The sequence below is a fragment of the Oncorhynchus tshawytscha genome, linkage group LG09 (assembly GCF_018296145.1).
Source record: "Oncorhynchus tshawytscha isolate Ot180627B linkage group LG09, Otsh_v2.0, whole genome shotgun sequence".
NCBI lineage: Eukaryota > Metazoa > Chordata > Actinopteri > Salmoniformes > Salmonidae > Oncorhynchus > Oncorhynchus tshawytscha.
Window position 1 is genome coordinate 30,785,894 of NC_056437.1, and position 22,187 is coordinate 30,808,080.

Genomic DNA, 22,187 nt, shown 5'->3' on the forward strand with positions numbered 1-22,187 from the left:
TTTACTCACACCGCACCAAACCATTTACTCACACCACACCAAACCGTTTACTCACACCGCACCAAACCATTTACTCACACCGCACCAAACCATTTACTCACACCGCACCAAACTATTTACTCACACCACACCAAACTATTTACTCACACCACACCAAACCATTTACTCACATCGCACCAAACCATTTACTCACACCACACCAAACCATTTACTCACACCGCACCAAACTATTTACTCACACCACACCAAACCATTCACTCACACTGCACCAAACCATTTACTCACATCGCACCAAACCATTTACTCACATCACACCAAACCATTTACTCACACCACACCAAACCATTCACTCACACTGCACCAAACCATTTACTCACATCGCACCAAACCATTTACTCACACTACACCAAACCATTTACTCACACCACACCAAACTATTCCAGTTACAGTACACACACCATAGTGCACCGCACCAAACCATTTACTCACACCACACCAAACCATTTACTCACACCACACCAAACCATTCACTCACATCACACCAAACCATTTACTCACACTACACCAAACCATTAACACACCACACCAAACCATTTACTCACACCACACCAAACCATTTACTCACACCGCACCAAACCATTTACTCACACCGCACCAAACTATTTACTCACACCACACCAAACCATTTACTCACACCACACCAAACCATTTACTCACACCACACCAAACCATTTACTCACACCACACCAAACCATTTACTCACACCACACCAAACCATTTACTCACACCACACCAAACCATTTACTCACACCACACCAAACCATTTACTCACACCACACCAAACCATTTACTCACACCACACCAAACCATTTACTCACACCGCACCAAACCATTTACTCACACCACACCAAACCATTTACTCACACCGCACCAAACCATTTACTCACACTGCACCAAACCATTTACTCACACCACACCAAACCATTTACTCACACCACACCAAACCATTTACTCACACCACACCAAACCATTTACTCACACCACACCAAACCATTTACAAACACCACACCAAACCATTTACTCACACCACACCAAACCATTTACTCACACCACACCAAACCATTTACTCACACCACACCAAACCATTTACTCACACCACACCAAACCATTTACTCACACCACACCAAACCATTTACCCACACCACACCAAACCATTTACCCACACCACACCATACCAAATCAGTTACTCTTACCATACAAAACTATCCCAGTTACAGTACACACATCACAACATACCACACAACATCACACCACTCTTCCAGTTATGCAAACCGGTTATACACCATACCAAACAATACCACACCTCCCCCAGTTAGACTTACCACACAAAACTACACACCATAACACACCAAACCACATCAAACCAGTTACACACCATACCACACCACACTCTCCCAGGTAGACACACCACACCACATCAAACCAGTTACACACCATACCATACCACACCACACCACACCACATCAAACCAGTTACACACCACACTCTCCCAGGTAGACACACCACACCACTATCCCAGGTAGACACACCACAGTACTCTTCCAGGTAGACACACCACACTCTCCCAGGTAGACACACCACACTCTCCCAGGTAGACACACCACACCACTCTCCAAGGTAGACACACCACACTCTCTCAGGTAGACACACCACACCACTCTCCCAGGTAGACACACCACACTCTCCCAGGTAGACACACCACACCACACCACAGCACTCTTCCAGGTAGACACACCACACTCTCCCAGGTAGACACACCACACCACTCTCCCAGGTAGACACACCACACCACAGCACTCTCCCAGGTAGACACACCACAGCACTCTTCCAGGTAGACCCACCACCCTCTCCCATGTAGACACACCACACCACACCACAGCACTCTTCCAGATAGACACACCACACTCTCCCAGGTAGACACACCACACTCTTCCAGGTAGACACACCACACTCTCCAAGGTAGACACACCACACTCTCCCAGGTAGACACACCACACTCTCCAAGGTAGACACACCACACTCTCCCAGGTAGACACACCACCACACTCTTCCAGGTAGACACACCACACTCTCCCAGGTAGACACACCACACTCTCCCAGGTAGACACACCACACTCTCCCAGGTAGACACACCACCACACTCTTCCAGGTAGACACACCACACTCTCCCAGGTAGACACACCACTATCCCAGCGGCATAAAGCTTTAAACAGTAAGGCCAGAGAAGGACCTACAGAAAGCAGACCACTTCTACACACGGTTAAGTTGAATATAAAGAATACATGTGAGAGTCTAGTAAAAGAGTAAAGCTCTTTGGATATCCGCTTTTAGTGTTTTTCCTCATAAAATAGAGATGGGTTGGTCCAGGGGGGGGCTGTTTGTACCTACCTCTAAATGGGGGAGATCCATGCTGCAGTGGGATGGGGCGCCTTGGGGTTGGGGAGGGGGGGCAGTTCTCTCAGTTCTGTGGGGCCACAGCTCCTTCCTTCCCTTCCCTTCCTTCACCTTGAGTCCCCTCCGTAGGCTTTTCAGGAGCGTCCCTTTGCATTCCCTGCCAAGAAGAAGCAGCAGCAACCCAGCCCTGACGACAAGCAGCCAAGCAGCCTCTCCACGATGCCTTGTCAGGGGCAGAGAGGTCCCTGGTCCACAGTGTGCTGATCACTGGAGACCAGAGGGCAGAGTACCATTAGAAATATCCCAGAGAACACAAGAAGAAGTAACAGCCAGGTCCTCTGCTTCAGAATGAAAAAATATATATTGTTATATTAAAAAAATAAGGTTGTGAAAAAAAGTTTACAAATTAAAGTGAAAAAGTTCCAAAATTACAGGACACAGATATTGTAGTAGTATGGCTCTGTAGTCTCTCTCTCTGCTATCCCTGGAAGCGTAATGACTGAGTGCTGGATAGTCCCTCTCTCACTTGCTCTCTTGTTCTCTCTCTCTCTCTGGCTCTCTCTCTATAACGCTCTTGGGTCAGTCCTTCCTGTCTGTAGAGTGTGTGCCGAGAGTGTGTGTGTGAGGGAGAGCGTGAGAGACACAGACACAGAAAGAGGGGGAGAGATGGGAGGGAGGGAGGGAGGGAGGATGGGAAACAGAGAGAAAGAGAGCAGGAGGGGGCTGGACATGAATGGTAGAGGGAGGCAGGGGAGGGTTCTGTTCAGGATGGGGGATACATGTTTGCTGCAGATAGTTAATAGCTAAGTGGCATCATCAGGCTGAATCTCTCATTTGCTTTCCCTCAGGCAATGTTCCATATGAGTCTATGAGCAGAGCCTTGATAGAGGGAGAGAGAGAGAAGGAGAATGGGAGAGAGAGACAGATAGAAAAAGAGAGAAGGGAAGAAAAGGGGAGAGTGTGTGCAAGAAAGAGAAAAAAGGAGGGAGAGGAAAGACAGAGGGAGTGAGGGAGAGAGAGAGGGAGAAAGGGGAGACAGGGAGGGAGAGAGGGAGAGAGGGAGAAAAGGGGAGACAGGGAGAGAGAGAGGGAGAAAGGGGAGACAGGGAGGGAGAGAGGGAGAGAGGGAGAAAAGGGGAGACAGGGAGAGAGGGAGAAAGGGGAGACAGAAAGGGGAGACAGGGAGGGAGAGAGGGAGAGAGGGAGAAAAGGGGAGACAGGGAGGGAGAGAGGGAGAAAAGGGGAGACAGGGAGGGAGTGAGGGAGAGAGAGAGGGAGAAAGGGGAGACAGGGAGGGAGAGAGGGAGGGAAAAAAGGGGAGACAGGGAGGGAGGAGAGAGGGAGAGGGAGAGAGAGAGAGGAGAAAGAAAGGGGAGACAGGGAGGGAGAGAGGGAGAGAGGGAGAAAAGGGGAGACAGGGGGAGGGAGGGAGAGAGGGAGAAAAGGGGAGACAGGGAGGGAGAGAGAGAGAGAGGGAGAAAAGGGGAGACAGGGAGGGAGAGAGGGAGAAAAGGGGAGACAGGGAGGGAGAGGGAGGGGGAGAAAAGGGGAGACAGGGAGGGAGAGAGGGAGAAAAGGGGAGACAGGGAGGGAGAGAGGGAGAGAGGGGAGACAGGGAGGGAGAGAGGGAGAGAGGGAGAAAAGGGGAGACAGGGGGAGGGAGAGGGAGGGAGAGAAAGGGGAGACAGGGAGGGAGAGAGGGAGAAAGGGGAGACAGGGAGGGAGAGAGGAGAGAGGGAAAAGGGGAGAGGGAGGGAGGGAGAGAGAGAGAGAGGGAGAAAGGGGAGACAGGGAGGGAGAGAGGGAGAAAAGGGGAGACAGGGAGGGAAGAGGGAGAAAGGGGAGACAGGGAGGGAGAGAGGGAGAGAGGGAGAAAAGGGGAGACAGGGAGGGAGAGAGGGAGAGAGAAAGGGGAGACAGGGAGGGAGAGAGGGAGAAAGGGGAGACAGGGAGGGAGAGAGGGAAAAGGGGAGACAGGGAGGGGAGAGAGGGAGAAAAGGGGAGACAGGGAGGGAGAGAGAGGGAGGGAGAGGGAGAAAGGGGAGACAGGGAGGGAGAGAGGGAGAAAAGGGGAGACAGGGAGGGAGAGAGAGAGAGAGGGAGAAAGGGGAGACAGGGAGAAAGGGGAGAGGGAGGAAAGGGGAGACAGGGAGGGAGAGAGGGAGAGGGAGAAAGGGGAGACAGGGAGGGAGAGAGGGAGAAAAGGGGAGACAGGGAGGGAGGAGAGAGGGAGAAAGGGGAGACAGGGAGGGAGGAGGGAGAGGGAGAGGGAGGGAGAAAGAGGGGAGACAGGGAGGGAGTGAGGAGAGAGGGAGAAAGGGGGGAGACAGGGAGGGAGAGAGGGAGAAAGAAAAGGGGGAGACAGGGAGGGAGGAGAGAGGGAGAAAGGGGAGACAGGGAGGGAGAGAGGGAGAAAAGAAAAGGGGAGACAGGGAGGGGGAGGGAGAGAGGGAGAGAAAGGGAGAAAAGGGGAGACAGGGAGGGAGAGAGGGAGAAAGGGGAGACAGGGAGGGAGACAGGGAGGGAGAAAAGGGGAGACAGGGAGAGAGGGAGAAAAGGGGAGACAGGGAGGGAGAGAGGGAGAAAGGGGAGACAGGGAGGGAGTGAGGGAGAAAGGGGAGACAGGGAGGGAGGGGAGAGGGAGAGGGGAGAGGGAGGGAGAAGGGAGGGGAGACAGGGAGGGAGGAGAGAGGGAGAAAAGGGGAGACAGGGAGGGGAGAGAGGGAGAAAAGGGGAGACAGGGAGGGGGAGAGAGGGAGAGAGGGAGAGAAAGGGGAGACAGGGAGGGAGAGAGGGAGAGAGGGAGAAAGGGGAAAGGGGAGACAGGGAGGGAGAGAGGGAGAGAGGGGAGACAGGGAGGGGGAGGGAGAGGGAGACAGGGAAAAGGGGAGACAGGGAGGGAGAGAGGGAGAAAAGGGGAGACAGGGGGAGGGAGACAGGGAGGGGAGAGAGAGGGAGGGAGGGAGAAAGGGGAGACAGGGGGAGGGAGAAAGGGGAGGGAGGAGAGAGGGAGAAAAGAAAGGGGAGACAGGGAGGGAGAGAGGGAGAAAGGGGAGACAGGGAGAGGAGAGAAAGGGAGAGGGAGGGAGAAAAGGGGAGACAGGGAGGGAGAGAGAGAGAGGGAGAAAAGGGGAGACAGGGAGGGAGAGAGGGAGAAAAGGGGAGACAGGGAGGGAGGGAGGGAGAAAGGGGAGACAGGGAGGGAGAGAGGGAGGGAGAGGAGAGGGAGGGAGAAGGGAGAAAGGGGAGACAGGGAGGGAGGGAGGAGGGGAGAGGGAGGGAAAGGGAGGGGAGACAGGGAGGGAGAGAGGGAGAGAGGGAGAAAAGGGGAGACAGGGAGGGAGAGAGGAGAGAGAGAGAGAGGGAGAAAGGGGAGACAGGGAGGGAGTGAGAGGGGAGGTGAAAGAGCATGTGATGGGCAAGAGAGGGTAAAAGAGGAAAATAGAGGAGGGGAATGCAGGGGTTAAGTCATAAAAAGCCTCACGAGGCTGACAGTATCACAGTGTAGAGAGAGAGAAAGAGGGTGAGAAAGGGAGAGAGAGATGTTTAGAGTGTTGTGGGGGAGCCACAGGAACTATCAAAAGCCCTTACAACACACACAGGTCAAACACCCCTGTCACAAAGCTGCCACTCAACCTTTATACAAGACAAGTCACGGATTCTGTGCCACTCTGTGTGTCCTCTCACCTACAGACACAGCTCTGAGAGCCTCTTTCAAAACCTTTTCAGGTCACACTTTATTTGGATGGTCCGGATAGTCCATCTGTAGATGCTCTACAGATGGTCATTCTATCAACAAACTATATGTTGATAAGCAACTGCTTGCTAAGTTCATGGTTAGGGTTAGGTTTAGAATAAGGGTTAGGGAAAGGGTTAAGAATAAGGAAATGGTTAGAGTTAAGTTTAGGGTTAGGATAAGGGTTTAATAGATAGTTAGTTGAAATGTTACTGATAGCTTGTAGATAGTCTATAGAGCATCTACAGATGGACTATCCAAAGAAAGTGTTGCCCATTTTCAAGACAAAAACATTAGCTCTATTTTTCAGTGTTTACTTCCTTATTTCCGGTCTCATCCTGGAAAGCCTTGTCAGCAGCACTCTGGGTAATATTGAAAGCTGTCAACGTCAATATTGATGATGTATATTTTTGCAGTCAAATGTATATTTGGGACTCTTCCGTTCCACCAGCCCCGGTCTTACTCAGCAGGTTCTCTGCAAGATCTCTGTGGCTGACTATTCTCTGCCCTATAGACATTATGCATATACTGTATACATCCCTACACAGTCATCTAAATGGTAAACGGACACTATCCAGGAACAAACAGCACTGCTTCCTGCCGGGGGAAACACCTCAGAGGAGGGAGAGGATTGAAGGGTAGTTTATTCGTTTATTGGTCTTTCAGCATTATTACAAGTTCTTTAAAACAGTTGTCATTAAAAACACTGAATTACTTTTCTGTTACAATAAAAACCATAAATGTTAAATAAATACAATAAATGTAAAGTGCAAAAAATCTCTAAGCGAAAATTGAAAATCCGTTTTTGTTTAGGAGGCTGCTCAAATAAGGTATTGGTTGATTTGGTTGAAGTGTCATACGCCTACCGGTGTTCAGCCCACTTACAAGACACTACAAAATAAAATGTTACAAATTACACGCATACAATAAACATGGCAAGTACAACTACCATCTAGCCACACTTCATAAACAGTCAATTTTACATTTTTCTCCAGGCATTATGAACAAGCTAAGCAATTTCAAACAAGTCCCATCTGAAACAGAATTCAAGCCTCTGCTCGTCCCGTAGGCAGAATCCTTCAGGGTTATCACCAACATTTTACAAAAATAACATCTCTGATCGTCATACAGAGGGCAATAAAACACTAAATGGATTTAGTTTCAGATTTACCTCTGGGTAGCCTGAGTACCTCTGGCAAGGATGATCTTACAGGCCTGTTTCTGTGTGCGTTCCAGCCTTTCAGCCTGGTTTTTGGTCACAGAACTGCGCCAGACCGGGGCTGCATATTGAAGTACGGGACACCTTTGTAGATGGAAACCAGTTCTGGGTCTAGGACACCAAATGTCTTCAGACGCCGCAGAACGGACAGATTCCTGTTGGCAGAGCTCAGCATGTGGTCCACTTGAGTGTCCAATTGTAAATGATTCTGGATGGTGACCCCCAGGATTCTTACTGTGTCACAGACTTCAAGGGTGTTCTGGTCAATGGAGAGTGTCAGTAGGTTGGGTGGATGCTTACTGTGGGTGACATGCAGAACTTTGTTTTCTTTTTTTCTTTGGGTTTAGTTTCATTCTGTGCTCCTCTACCCAGATGCCAAGACCATTTAGGGTCTGTTGGTGGGTACATGGTAGTTGAGGTGTCTACGTCTGATCCAGATTCACGTCATCCACGTATTTCCAGTGTTTTTTTGTTTCCTGGAGGGCACTGTTGATCAGTGCTAGTAAGACTATAGGCCCAGAAAGTGGTAGCGAGGAGTCTAGGGTGATTTACTCTGTTCTGAGCCAGGGTAGGACTACAGGGATGGAGGGAGTATAGAGGAGTGAATGTAGGGATGTGGGGATGTAGTTTTGGGCCAGGACAGGATCAATGTAAAACGGCCTGGTTAACGACCGGCACACAGCTGACAAAGTCAAATTTGATTTGATTTGATTTGAAAGTCATTCATTTCTGCCGGCATTCTGCACACTGTGTGTTTATATCCCACTGTCACAGTTTCATAGGCATACACTGTGAACACTCTGTTGCAGAACCCCAGAGCTGGAGGTCAGTTCAGCCCGCCTGGCGCTCAGGATCAGGTTACACAACACAATGCAGTCCAGCACAGACACACACACACACACACACACACACACACACACACAACACACTGTAGTCCAGCACCGACACACTCACACACACACACACCACACTGCAATCCAGCACTGACACACACACACAAATGCAGACACACACACACAACCCAATGCAGTCCGGTGCTAACACATACACACACAACAGTTCAGCTCTAACACACACAAAACACTCCAGCTGTGAGCGCTCCATAAACCCAGAGTGTAGCAGTAGGATTACAGTATTTTGCAACTCTCACCTCTACTGTATAGACCTACCTAAATGTCTGTACAATCACTCTGGCTATGCTACATTCAGTTATACTATAGAGCCCACTCTGGCTGTGTTAAATTCAGTTATACTATAGAGCCCACTCTGGCTATGTTACATTCAGTTATACTATAGAACCCACTCTGGCTGTGTTAAATTCAGTTATACTATAGAGCCCACTCTGGCTATGTTACATTCAGTTATACTATAGAACCCACTCTGGCTATGTTACATTCAGTTATACTATAGAACCCACTCGGGCTATGTTACATTCAGTTACACTATAGAAACCACTCTGGCTGTGTTAAATTCAGTTATACTATAGAACCCACTCGGGCTATGTTACATTCAGTTACACTATAGAACCCACTCTGGCTGTGTTAAATTCAGTTATACTATAGAGCCCACTCTGGCTATGTTACATTCAGTTACACTATAGAACCCACTCTGGCTATGTTACATTCAGTTATACTATAGAACCCACTCTGGCTGTGTTAAATTCAGTTATACTATAGAACCCACTCTGGCTGTGTTAAATTCAGTTATACTATAGAGCCCACTCTGGCTATGTTACATTCAGTTATACTTAGAAACCACTCTGGCTGTGTTAAATTCAGTTATACTATAGACCCACTATGTTCTGTTATACTATAGCTGTGTTACATTCAGTTACACTATAGAACCCACTCTGGCTGTGTTAAATTCAGTTATACTATAGAAACCACTCTGGCTGTGTTACATTAAGTTACACTATAGAACCCACTCTAGCTATGTTACATTCAGTTACACTATAGAACCCACTCTAGCTATGCTACATTCAGTTATACTATAGAACCCACTCTAGCTATGCTACATTCAGTTATACTATAGAACCCACTCTGGCTATGTTACATTATGTTACATTCAGTTACACTATAGAAACCACTCTGGCTGTGTTAAATTATAGAACCCACTCTGGCAGTTATTCAGTTATACTATAGAACCCACTCTGGGCTATGTTACATTCAGTTACACTATAGAACCCACTCTGGCTGTGTTACATTCAGTTATACTATAGAGCCCACTCTGGCTATGTTACATTCAGTTACACTATAGAACCCACTCTGGCTGTGTTAACATTCAGTTATACTATAGAGCCCATTCAGTTACACTATAGAACCCACTCTGGCTATGTTACATTCAGTTATACTATAGAACCCACTCTGGCTGTGTTACAGTTACTATAGAACCCACTCTGGCTATGTTACATTCAGTTACACTATAGAACCCACTCTAGCTATGCTACATTCAGTTATACTATAGAACCCACTCTGGCTGTGTTACATTCAGTTATACTATAGAACCCACTATGTTCTCAGCTAGAATGCTACATTCAGTTACACTATAGAACCCACTCTAGCTATGCTACATTCAGTTATACTATAGAACCCACTCTAGCTATGCTACATTCAGTTATACTATAGAACCCACTCTGGCTGTGTTACATTCAGTTATACTATAGAACCCACTCTAGCTATGCTACATTCAGTTATACTATAGAACCCACTCTGGCTGTGTTACATTCAGTTAAACTGTTGTGGAAATTCTACACAGGGACACTCAAAGTTAATATTGAATTAATCATTCTTTATTAACAGTAAGCTGGAGAGTTCTCAGTCAAATTTAGATGCTTAAAGTACCGGTCTGAAGTGAGCTCTGCCAAGGCTGTCCCGTTAGTTCTCATATATACTGCTTACACAGAAAGTTATATTTGCATGATTTAGCTTATTCATTATTCCTAATTAATTAATCATTAACGTTGGTTCCTGCTTGTGACAGACAAATACCTCACAAGGCTTCTTCTCTCCAAGCTGAGACCTTGAAACTGAGATATCCCTTTCCGTTCTCAAAACAATGTTCTGTGCGTACTTCCAAATTGCAGATACTGATAGTGAAGATTCCTCCCAGGCACGATCAGTCAGTTACTTGCATGAACACAGTCAAATTGGTTATTAGAAATGCACAAACATGACATTTTTCATCACGATACTACAGAACCTACTCTGGCTATGTTACGTTCAGTTAAACTATAGAACCCACTCTGGCTGTGTTTTATTCAGTTATACTATGGATCTCACTCTGGCTGTGTTTCATTCCAGACTTTTGCTCCCTCCCATCTGTCCTCATTCCCTCCCCCTCATTACTCCTTCTTCAAGGGAAGTGAATGCAGGCATAGTGGAAAGGAGAAACTTTCTAGAATGAAATGCAGTCACAGTCAAGCTCCCCTCATCCCCTCCTCATCCCCTCATTCTGTACAACACTGAGATTCATAAACACAGCCATCTGTATCTAATCTGATTTAATGCCGACCTTCCCTACTCCCACCTCTCCACGTGTCACTCCAATCCCTGGCTATAGTCTCTGTTCAGCCCTGTGCCGATGAAGCAATACACCCTACCCCTCCCTAGCCCCATCCCCTCTCCCTCTCCCCATCATCACCCCCTTTAGCTCCCCCCACCCCTCTCCATCTTCATCCCTACTCCCCCTCCCTAGTCCTATGTCTGAGGCAATCGCTCCCTCCTCCACTCTTCTACCCCCTCCTCCCCCTCCTTTGCGCCTCCATAATTGTTCCTGATATTTCGCCAAAGTATCCGTGTTCCATTAACTGACCAGGGCTTGTTGATTGGCTCCGGCCGCCCCCTGAAATAGCAGGGCTGGCCACCAGCCAAACTCCCATTTCCTGTCGGTCTGAGAGGCTGCAGGCAGCCGCTGGGGCTCAGATGCATTTCCTGACTGACTAGGTATAAAACTTGTATTAATGGCCAGGAGTGCATCAGCAGCTAGGGCATGTGAGCTGAAAAGTGGACCGAGAAAGAGAGAAAGAAAGAGACAGAAGAGTGAGAAGAGAGATGGAAAAGATAAGAGGTTAAAAGTGACTGTTTTAAAGAGATGGAGAGAGGGAGTGAACCTGAGAGAGAGAGAGAAATAAAGACAGGGGGAGTTTAGAGAGATAAAGAGGAGACAGACAGTCCATAATTACATCAGATGCAGGAAAGATGAGTCTACCCAGCAAACCAAAATTGGTTCTGTGGAAGTTCCCACCACATTTGTTAGGTCACAGCAAATGTTCGCACATCACCAAAACTGTCCAGTCATGCTGATGATTCTAGAATGTTTGTATAAAACATTTGCCTGATGCAAGCAAGTTTCTAGAACACATTCAATATATTCTTTAAAGGTTCCCAGAGTGTTTGATTAAGTTGAACAGTCTGGTGGGAACATTGTGTGGAAATCACAAAACATATTTTTCCAAAACACAAAACTGTCCATTCTACAATGTGTCTTTTAGGTGCAAAAATCATTAACCAGAACACATTTTGTCTGTTCTTTAAAAAGGTTCCCAGCATGTTTCTTTGGGTTGTGGGAACATTGGGGGGAGATGATTTGAGATATAAAACAGTCCATTTGTGCTGGCATTCGGATAATGTTTGTTTCAGGGTGCACAAAACGTTCCTCTGATGTTGCCAGACTGTTGACAGAACAGCCTTTCTGAGTTCCTTAATCTCTAGTGACTCCCCAAGACTGTTGACAGAACAGCCTTTCTGAGTTCCTTAATCTCTAGTGACTCCCCAAGACTGTTGACAGAACAGCCTTTCGGAGTCCTATAAAGGTTCCCAGAACATTTCATTATATTTTGGGAACCGTGTGGATACATTGCAAGAGATAGGTTCCCAAAACACAAAATATGCTCAGTTGTGATGACATTCATACAATGTTTAAAGAAGGTTGCACAGGACATTCCTATAATGTTGTAAGAATTTTGACAGAACACCTGGTCTGTTCTTTAAAGGTTCCCAGAACATTTCATTACGCTATGGGTATTCTCTGGGATGTTTCAAGAATATTCTTGCGATATTCACATAGGTTGCACGTAACGTTCCCACAATGTTCCACAATTTCCTTATCAGTCTATTTTAATGACGTTCATAGCATATTTGTTTTAGGTTTAACATAATATTAAATTGATGTTCATGCAATATACAATTGACCTTGTATTGGAGGTCCTCAGAACATTTCAAGAACATTTAGACAACTGTATATCTAAGTTTGACCTAATACCACCACAACATTCTCAGCATGCAAAAATGTAGCTCCTTTAAGCATAAGATAACTGATTGGAATACTACACCCCCATTATGTTTCTTTCCAGACTTAATGTCAATTCTCATTTGAAGGTGTCAAAGACACATGGAATTTTCATTTAATTCATAGGACATTTGAACAGCATTTAATCACAACCATGTTTTTTACACTTCATACTATATGTTGACCATCTACACCTGTGGGGTTTGAACCTAGAATTGTTGGATCTCATAGCAGGTCTTCAATCCTCTGCACTACCAGGGAAGCTCTCTCAGATCTTTTTTCAGTATATAGCCATGGCAGTATGGACAATCAAGAATTCCATGCTTTTTTTGTATTCTTAGATATACAGTTGAAGCCAGAAGTTTACATACACTTAGGTTGGAGTCATTAAAACTTGTTTTTCAACCACTACACACATTTCTTGTTAACAAACTATAGTGGAAAGTCGGTTAGGACATCTACTTTGTGCATGACACAAGTCATTGTTTACAGACAGATTATTTCACTGTATCACAATTCCAGTGGGTCAGAAGTTTACATACACTAAGTTGACTGTGCCTCTAAACAGCTTGGAACATTCCAGAATATTATGTCATGGCTTTAGAAGCTTCTGATAGGCTAATTGACATAATTTGAGTCAATTGGAGGTTTACCTGTGGATGTATTTCAAGGCCTACCTTCAAACCGAGTGCCTCTTTGTTTGACATCATGGGAAAATCAAAATAAATTAGCCAAGACCTCAGAAAAGAAATTGCAGACCTCCACAAGTCTGGTTCATCCTTGGCAGCAATTTCCAAAATGCCTGAAGTTACCACGTTCATCTGTACAAACAATAGCACGCAAGTATAAACACCATGGGACCACGCAGCCGTCATACCGCTCAGGAAGGAGTCGCGTTCTGTCTCCTAGAGATGAATATACCTTGGTGCGAAAAGTGCAAATCAATCCCAGAACAACAGCAAAGGACCTTGTGAAAATGCTGGAGGAAACAGGTACAAAGGTATCTATATCCGCAGTAAAACTAGGATTAAATGTCAGAAATTGTGAATAACTGAGTTGAAATGTATTTGGCTAAGGTGTATGTAAACTTCTGACTTCAACTGTAACTAACCCAGGGAAATTCGGGGACAAGAATAAATGTTTCCTGGGAATGTTCTTGCAACATCACGGGAATGTTTTACACAAACATTGCATAATCATCAGCACATCTGGACAGTTTATGTGTTAAAAGAACATTTTCTGCAACCTAACGAATGCTCTGGGGATTTTCACAGAAGCAATTTTGGTTTGGGGGAAAATATTATTGGTACATTAGATTTCCAGGTAATGTAATAACACAATGAGAACTTTTAGAGAATGTTCTGTGGTGGTTGTTACAGTGCCTTGCGAAAGTATTCGGCCCCCTTGAACTTTGCGACCTTTTGCCACATTTCAGGCTTCAAACATAAAGATATAAAACTGTATTTTTTTGTGAAGAATCAACAACAAGTGGGACACAATCATGAACTGGAACGACATTTATTGGATATTTCAAACTTTTTTAACAAATCACAAACTGAAAAATTGGGCGTGCAAAATTATTCAGCCCCCTTAAGTTAATACTTTGTAGCGCCACCTTTTGCTGCAATTACAGCTGTAAGTCGCTTGGGGTATGTCTCTATCAGTTTTGCACATCGAGAGAATTTTTTTCCCATTCCTCCTTGCAAAACAGCTCGAGCTCAGTGAGGTTGGATAGAGAGCATTTGTGAACAGCAGTTTTCAGTTCTTTCCACAGATTCTCGATTGGATTCAGGTCTGGACTTTGACTTGGCCATTCTAACACCTGGATATGTTTATTTTTGAACCATTCCATTGTAGATTTTGCTTTATGTTTTGGATCATAGTCTTGTTGGAAGACAAATCTCCGTCCCAGTCTCAGGTCTTTTGCAGACTCCATCAGGTTTTCTTCCAGAATGGTCCTGTATTTGGCTCCATCCATCTTCCCATCAATTTTAACCATCTTCCCTGTCCCTGCTGAAGAAAAGCAGGCCCAAACCATGATGCTGCCACCACCATGTTTGACAGTGGGGATAGGGTGTGTTCAGGGTGATGAGCTGTGTTGCTTTTACGCCAAACATAACGTTTTGCATTGTTGCCAAAAATTCAATTTTGGTTTCATCTGACCAGAGCACCTTCTTCCACATGTTTGGTGTGTCTCCCAGGTGGCTTGTGGCAAACTTTAAACAACACTTTTTATGGATATCTTTAAGAAATGGCTTTCTTCTTGCCACTCTTCCATAAAGGCCAGATTTGTGCAATATACGACTGATTGTTGTCCTATGGACAGAGTCTCCCACCTCAGCTGTAGATCTCTGCAGTTCCTCCAGAGTGATCATGGGCCTCTTGGCTGCATCTCTGATCAGTCTTCTCCTTGTATGAGCTGAAAGTTTAGAGGGACGGCCAGGTCTTGGTAGATTTGCAGTGGTCTGATACTCCTTCCATTTCAATATTATCGCTTGCACAGTGCTCCTTGGGATGTTTAAAGCTTGGGAAATCTTTTTGTATCCAAATCTGGCTTTAAACTTCTTCACAACAGTATCTCGGACCTGCCTGGTGTGTTCCTTGTTCTTCATGATGCTCTCTGCGCTTTTAACGGACCTCTGAGACTATCACAGTGCAGGTGCATTGATACGGAGACTTGATTACACACAGGTGGATTGTATTTATCATCATTAGTCATTTAGGTCAACATTGGATCATTCAGAGATCCTCACTGAACTTCTGGGGAGAGTTTGCTGCACTGAAAGTAAAGGGGCTGAATAATTTTGCACGCCCAATTTTTCAGTTTTTGATTTGTTAAAAAAATTTGAAATATCCAATAAATGTCGTTCCACTTCATGATTGTGTCCCACTTGTTGTTGATTCTTCACAAAAATATACAGTTTTATATCTTTATGTTTGAATCCTGAAATGTGGCAAAAGGTCGCAAAATTCAAGGGGGCCGAATACTTTCGCAAGGCACTGTACAGATGTTGTGCACAACATTTTAGTGAATGTTAGGAGAACATTCAAGGATATTTCATATATTTAAAAAATATATTTAAAAAATGTATCATTATTTGAATGTTTTTGGGATGTTATCATCCAAATGCTAGATAAAACTCTAACTAGAACTTAATGGGAATCTTATCTAAGGTTCTGAGAATGTCCCCGGTTTGCTGGGTAGTCATCTCTTCCATAGGAGAACAGAGAGAGCGGAGGGGTGAGGGCTCTTCCTGACAGTGAAACAACGAGAGTGGAAGGGCGAGGTCTCTTCCGGAAAGAGGGAAACAGAGAGAGTGGAGGGACGAGAGCTCTTCGTGACAGAGGGAAACAGAGAGAGTGGAGGGGTGAGGGCTCTTCGTGACAGAGGGAAACAGAGAGAGCGGAGGGGTGAGGGCTCTTCGTGACAGAGGGAAACAGAGAGAGTGGAGGGACGAGGGCTCTTCGTGACAGAGGGAAACGAAGAGCGGAGGGGTGAGGGCTCTTCGTGACAGAGGGAAACGAAGAGCGGAGGGGTGAGGGCTCTTCGAGACAGAGGGAAACGAAGAGCGGAGAGACGAGGGCTCTTCGTGACAGAGGGAAACGAAGAGCGGAGGGGTGAGGGCTCTGCTTGACAGAGGGAAACAGAGAGAGTGGAGGGACGAGGGCTCTTCGTGACTGAGGGAAACAGAGAGAGCGGAGGGGTGAGGGCTCTTCGTGACAGAGGGAAACGAAGAGCGGAGGGGTGAGGGCTCTTCGTGACAGAGGGAAACGAAGAGCGGAGGGACGAGGGCTCTTCGTGACAGAGGGAAACAGAGAGAGTGGAGGGACGAGGGCTCTTCGTGACAGAGGGAAACAGAGAGAGTGGAGGGACGAGGGCTCTTCGTGACAGAGGGAAACGAAGAGCGGAGGGGTGAGGGCTCTGCTTGACAGAGGGAAACTGAGAAAGTGGACGGCCGAGGGCTCTTCCTAACACAGGGAAACAGAGATGGGGAAATAGACATGAGAAAAGAGTGACATGACAAAACAGCTGTCAAACAAACACATTCTCCCAGGTCAAAAGGTCAAATAGAAAGACCTTACGGTGATGGGCACCGAATGGTAGGGGCTAGCGGAGGCTGGGGTTAGGGGGTAGGGGTAATGATCACAGAAAGTGGTGAGGGTTGAAGGCCAATGAGGGTGTGTGATATGGTAGGGGCGGGGTACAGACTAGAGACAGAGTTGAGTTAGAGGAGCTTGAGGGGTGATGAGGGTGTGCGTGGTTTAGCATTTGAAGCATATACAGTGCATTCGGAAAGTATTCAGACCCCTTGAATTTTTCCACATTTTGCTACGTTACAAACCTTATTCTAAAATGGATTAAATCGTTTTTAGATATTTTTGATAAATTATGTATAAAAAAATTGAAATGTCACATTTACATCAGTATTCCGACCCTTTACTCGATACTTTGTTGAAGCACCTTTGGCAGCGATTACAGCCTCGATTCTTCTTGGGTATGACGCTACAAGCTTGGCACATCTGTATTTGGGGAGTTTCTCACATTCTTCTCTGTATATCCTCTCAAGCCATGTCAGGTTGGATGGGGAGTGGGGCTGCACAGCTCTTTTCAGGTCTCTCCAGAGATGTTCGATTGGGCTCAGGTCTGGGCTCTGGCTGGGCCACTCAAGGACATTCAGAGACTTGTCCAGAAGCCACTCCTGCGTTGTCTTCGATGTGTGCTTAGTGTCTTTGTCCTGTTGGAAGGTGAACCTTCACCCCCAATGTGAGGTCCTTCATCAAGGATCTCTCTCTACTTTGCTCTGTTCATCTTTGCCTTGATCCTGACTAGTCTCCCAGTCCCTGCTACTGAAAAACATCCCCACTGCATGATGCTGCCACCACCATGCTTCACCGCAGGGATGGTGCCATTTTTCCTCCAGATGTGAAACTTGGGATTCAGACCAAAGAGTTCAATCTTGGTTTCATCAGACCAGAGAATCTTGTTTCTCATGGTCTGAGAGTCCTTTAGGTGCCTTTTGGCAAACTCCAAGCGGGCTGTCATGTGCCTTTTACTGAGGAATGGCTTCCGTCTGGCCACTCTACCATAAATGCCTGATTGGTGGAGTGCTGCAGGGAGGGGCAGGCGCCAATGACCCACTGCAGGGGTCCTGGTTAGATGGGATACAGGGGTAACAGGGAAAGAGGGTTCAACAGAGTCCAGAGAGAGAGCTGCCACTCACACATTTCCTAGTCCGTTTCAAGTTTTAATGTCACATGCACATGTACAGTGAAATACCTTTCTTGTTAACTCAAAACCCAACAATGCAATAATCAATAACAATGTAATACTAGAAATAAGAGGAAATATGAAGAATACAATAAAAATACAATAAGAATACAGTCAGTAAGCATACTATATACAGGGTCAGTTCCAATACCATATTCACAACGTGCAGGGATTCTAGAGTGATGAAGGTAGATGTAGATATGTATAGGGGTAAGGTGACTAGGCAACAGGATATAGGATCAACAGAGTAGCAGCAGCTTGTGGGTGTGTGTGTGTGTGTGTGTGTGTGTGTGTGTGTGTGTGTGTGTGTGTGTGTGTGTATAGAGTCAGTATAAATGTATGTGCATATTGTGTGAGTGAGCAGATGTTGGAGTGAGTGTGTGTGTGTGTGTGTGTGTAGGGCCCTGTGAGTGTGTAGCGCCCTGTGAGTAAGCATAGTCAGGTTGGAAAGAGAGACAGAGTATGGTTTGTGTTAGGATAGAAGGAGAGACATAGTAAGGTTTGGGTTATGGATGGAAAGAGACAGTGAAAAACAATGAAAACTAAAACTTCTATAAACACAACAGAATTGAGAAGTTAAGGAACACCGGAAGACAAAGACAGACATGGTAAAAACCCCTGTGAGTTTGGACACACACAAACAGTTCTGTGGTAGTACTGTACAAACACACACTTACACACACTCTACATGTGCGTGCATGCTCTCTCTTTCGCTCTATCAAACACAGAGAGAGCGAGAGAGAGTGTGTAAACCCAATATCCTCTGTGGCCCCCAGGGGCTTTGAGTTCACAGGCAGTGCAGGAAGAGAGAGACTGCATTATCCACATCAAAGCCCTGAATTATCAGCCATAATCAATGCTTCCCCATTATCCCCAGCCCCCACATCTCCCTCTCTCTCCTCACCCATCTGACGCTCAACCTCACACACACTGGCCCATGCATCTCTAACTCTCAGAGCTACATCAGGCCATGCAGTGGGAAGGGAGGGAGAGAGGATAGAGATGTGGAGAAGGAGAGAGAGAGGGATTGAAAGAGGGGAAACTAAGAATGATACCGCTTCAAATCAAAATCAAATCACTATCGTGATCATATAGACACAATAGTGTGCGTGCGTGTAACTGTGCGTGGGGGCTTGCTTGTGTGTGTCATCAACTTATTAGGAAGTGATATACGTACAGGTACCAAGAGGCTAGTCTGACAACGCTGTTCTGCTGTTCGCTACATACTTTAGTCTGAGACTGCCATCATTGAAGTCGTTTGTGGTAATGAGGGGTACAAGGGGTGTCGTACAAAACAAAGTCGTAAAGAGATTGGATTGTCTCTAAACAATAAGAGTATCAAAACCAATTATCATTTTTTTTACCCACGTGTGTTCTGGCCAAACGCATTGGTTTCTGGACCAATCAGATGGCCCGAATGTGTTCGCACTCGGTGAAGGGTCTGCGATGTTCTCAGATCCAGACTTGGGCGTGGTGTACCGTTTGGCCCTAGCAAGAAGTCTGGTTGGCCAGGCAATCAGGAGGCCAGGTAGGTAGGCCAATCAGATAGCAGAGGCCCAGATAATCCCTAACTTTATGAATGAGACAGTAGTTTCCTTTAGGAGCCGTAGCTTCCCTCCCGACCTCATTCTCCTGAAGAGAGCAGTTGAAGACCTACCAGAGGCCAGCACCACGCCTCATCACTAATTCATGAAGCATGCATAAAACAGGCTACGGAAATGGTTCAGTCAAGAAATGTGTCACAAAAATTTCTCATGCACTAACAACACAACTAATAATTTTACTTATTTGACTGTAATACTACTAATAGCACTGCAATATCTAACCACTAAAACACTAGGTACTAGTGTCCTACTACCATTACCAAGCATATATAGATCACAGGGCATGTGTGCATCGTCAGACAGAAAGTCCAGTGAATGGGACAGTGAAATGGTTGACAGTCTGCCTGAGCCAAGCCCTACAGAGATATCATGACCTCATTCACTGAGAGCAGAGCAGAGGGGGTCTGCTCCATACCACTCCGTCACTCTGAGGCACAACTGTAGGCCACTGGCCCCCTCTGCTGCCACAAGAAGGTAACTGCATCACAGTGGCACCCTACTGGATAATATAGTAGTTGCCCCGAGGTCGTATTATTGGCGTTTCATAGGTAAAAATAAAATAAAACACATACAAAATTAAAGACAAGTGACGTTAAATTGTACATTTTAATCACAGTTCCAAAAAGCAGAGGTTAAGGCCTAAATAGAAAAGAACAGGCTGACTTTAAATGTGAGAGCACATTAAAGAGAACTTCAGCAGAAAACAATTGAAGGAAAAACATAGTACTCCATACAGTGTTTATTGTGCTTCTAAAATGACCAGGTCATCCACTATGGTATATTACACATAGAACCATGGGTCCATGTCCCAGAGTCCATGTCCAACCCAGTCATTCATAGTCTCATACACCCACTGTAACCCCCAACCCCAAGCACAGCATTCCATTCAGATAACCCCTCAATCAAAACAAACCCATGCACCTCTTAAGGTTTAAACATGAAACCAAATTAATCTAAAACATATCACAGTTATGTACCATTACCTTGCCACAAAAGAATAGCAAAAGGCCAGAACAGAGGTTGCCATTTTTATTAAATGTCTGCCAAAGCAAGTTTCACCATAGTCTTTTTAATTAGCGCATAATTAAATGCATATTTAGCTAACTTATTTACATGCAAAGTAACCATAACGCCTTTAGAGGAGTTGTCCCCAAGATTAGCAGGGTAGTGCTGGCTCCATGGAGGACAGAGGACTAGATCGCTGCACACTAATAAGCACCAACCCCCTCTTCCCTGTCCCCTCTCCAGCCCTCGTGGCTGTAGCAAAAGCTTCTACTATAACATATTTGGTCGTTGAGTATTTGGTGTCCCTATCCCAACCAAAGTGAAGCCTCTCGTCTAAGCAACCCCATTTGTTCCAAACCACTCATCCCAAATATAGGGGTGTTGACCCTACCACCACCACCACCCTGGCAGCCCTGACGAAGAGGGAGACGGCAGCTGCAGGGGGGGAAGGGGAGGGACGGACGGAGTGTGGGAGGGAGGCGGAGCATCAGGGTCTTCTTGTCGTTCATTCCTGTGCGGAGCAGAGAGAAGCAGTCTCTTTAAGGGGTTGTAATGATTTTCTGTTTCAAAACAAACAACATGGATACAGTCGTTATGGTGTGAAGGACTAATCCATCAGATGTACTTAATTACATGTCTTTTTCTATTTTTCTCACTCCGTATAAATCTGCCACACAACTCTTTCATTATGCCTTGGAAAGACAAAAAGCTTGATCTTATCCAACCCTCTGATTGATGTTGTTGTTTTGACTAGTGTGCTAATGACAGCTTTGATTCAGACGTCATGACAACTCTAAGACTAACAGTGGATCTCCAATCCCTGGAAAAGTCGGTAATGTCACCCGGAAAGTATTCAGACCCCTTTACTTTTTCCACATTTTATTGCGTTACAGCCTTATACTAAAAAGGATTAGATATTTTAAAAAGTCCTCTTCAATCTACAAACAATACCCCTTAATGACAAAGCAAAAACAGGTTTCGATTTTTTGGTGTGCAAATGTATAAAAAAAAGGAAATATGACATTTACATAAAGTATTCAGACCCTTTGCTATGAAACTCAAGGCTGTAATCGCTTCCAAAGGTGCTTCAACAAAGTACTGAGTAAAGGGTCTGAATACTTATGTAAATGTCATATTTCCTTCTTTTTTTAAATACATTTGTACACCAAAAATCTAAACCTGTTTTTGCTTTGTCATTATGGGGTATTGTTTGTAGATTGATGAGGGGAAAAGCAATTTGATCAATTTTAGAATAAGGCTGTAACGTAACAACATTTGGAAATATTCAAGGGGTCTGAATACTTTCTGAATGCACTGTATATCCACTCCAACTCAATCACTACCTCTTGCATGCTTCTCACAAACAAGGACACCTGTCCAATTAAACATACCACCCTGATGGGGAATTTAGTAGAGTTGGGAGAACATCCATTTATTTTACTACTAACAGACAGAGGCAGAAATGAACATGGTCTCTCCATGCCATCAGTGCCTAGCTCTCCAGGACCACAGAGGGAACAGCATCCATCCATCCATCCATCAGCCTCTCATCATCCCTCCTCACACAGCGACCCCTGACCCAGCTTCTGACAGGGCCAGATAGTAAAAGCCCAG

General features: G+C 45.6%; 2 protein-coding genes across 4 annotated transcripts in view; both read right to left on the reverse strand.

Moving 5' to 3' along the window:
• The window catches only part of LOC112257781 (protein sprouty homolog 3), a 14,519-nt gene extending 11,447 nt beyond the window's left edge, over positions 1–3,072 (reverse strand). Inside the window, exon 1 of the mRNA XM_024431616.2 lies at positions 2,449–3,072. The gene's annotated coding sequence lies outside the window, so the exon portion shown is untranslated. The remainder of the gene's footprint in view (positions 1–2,448) is intronic.
• Positions 3,073–20,155: 17,083 nt separating this feature from the next.
• Positions 20,156–22,187, reverse strand: part of LOC112257782 (protein POF1B) — a 36,169-nt gene continuing 34,137 nt past the window's right edge. For all 3 annotated transcript variants that reach the window (XM_042326791.1, XM_024431618.2, XM_024431617.2), the window contains exon 13: positions 20,156–21,084. Coding sequence is in view for 1 of the 3 variants with exons in the window: in XM_024431618.2 (XP_024287386.1) it covers positions 21,079–21,084 (6 nt within the window). In the remaining 2 variants the exon portion in view is untranslated. The remainder of the gene's footprint in view (positions 21,085–22,187) is intronic.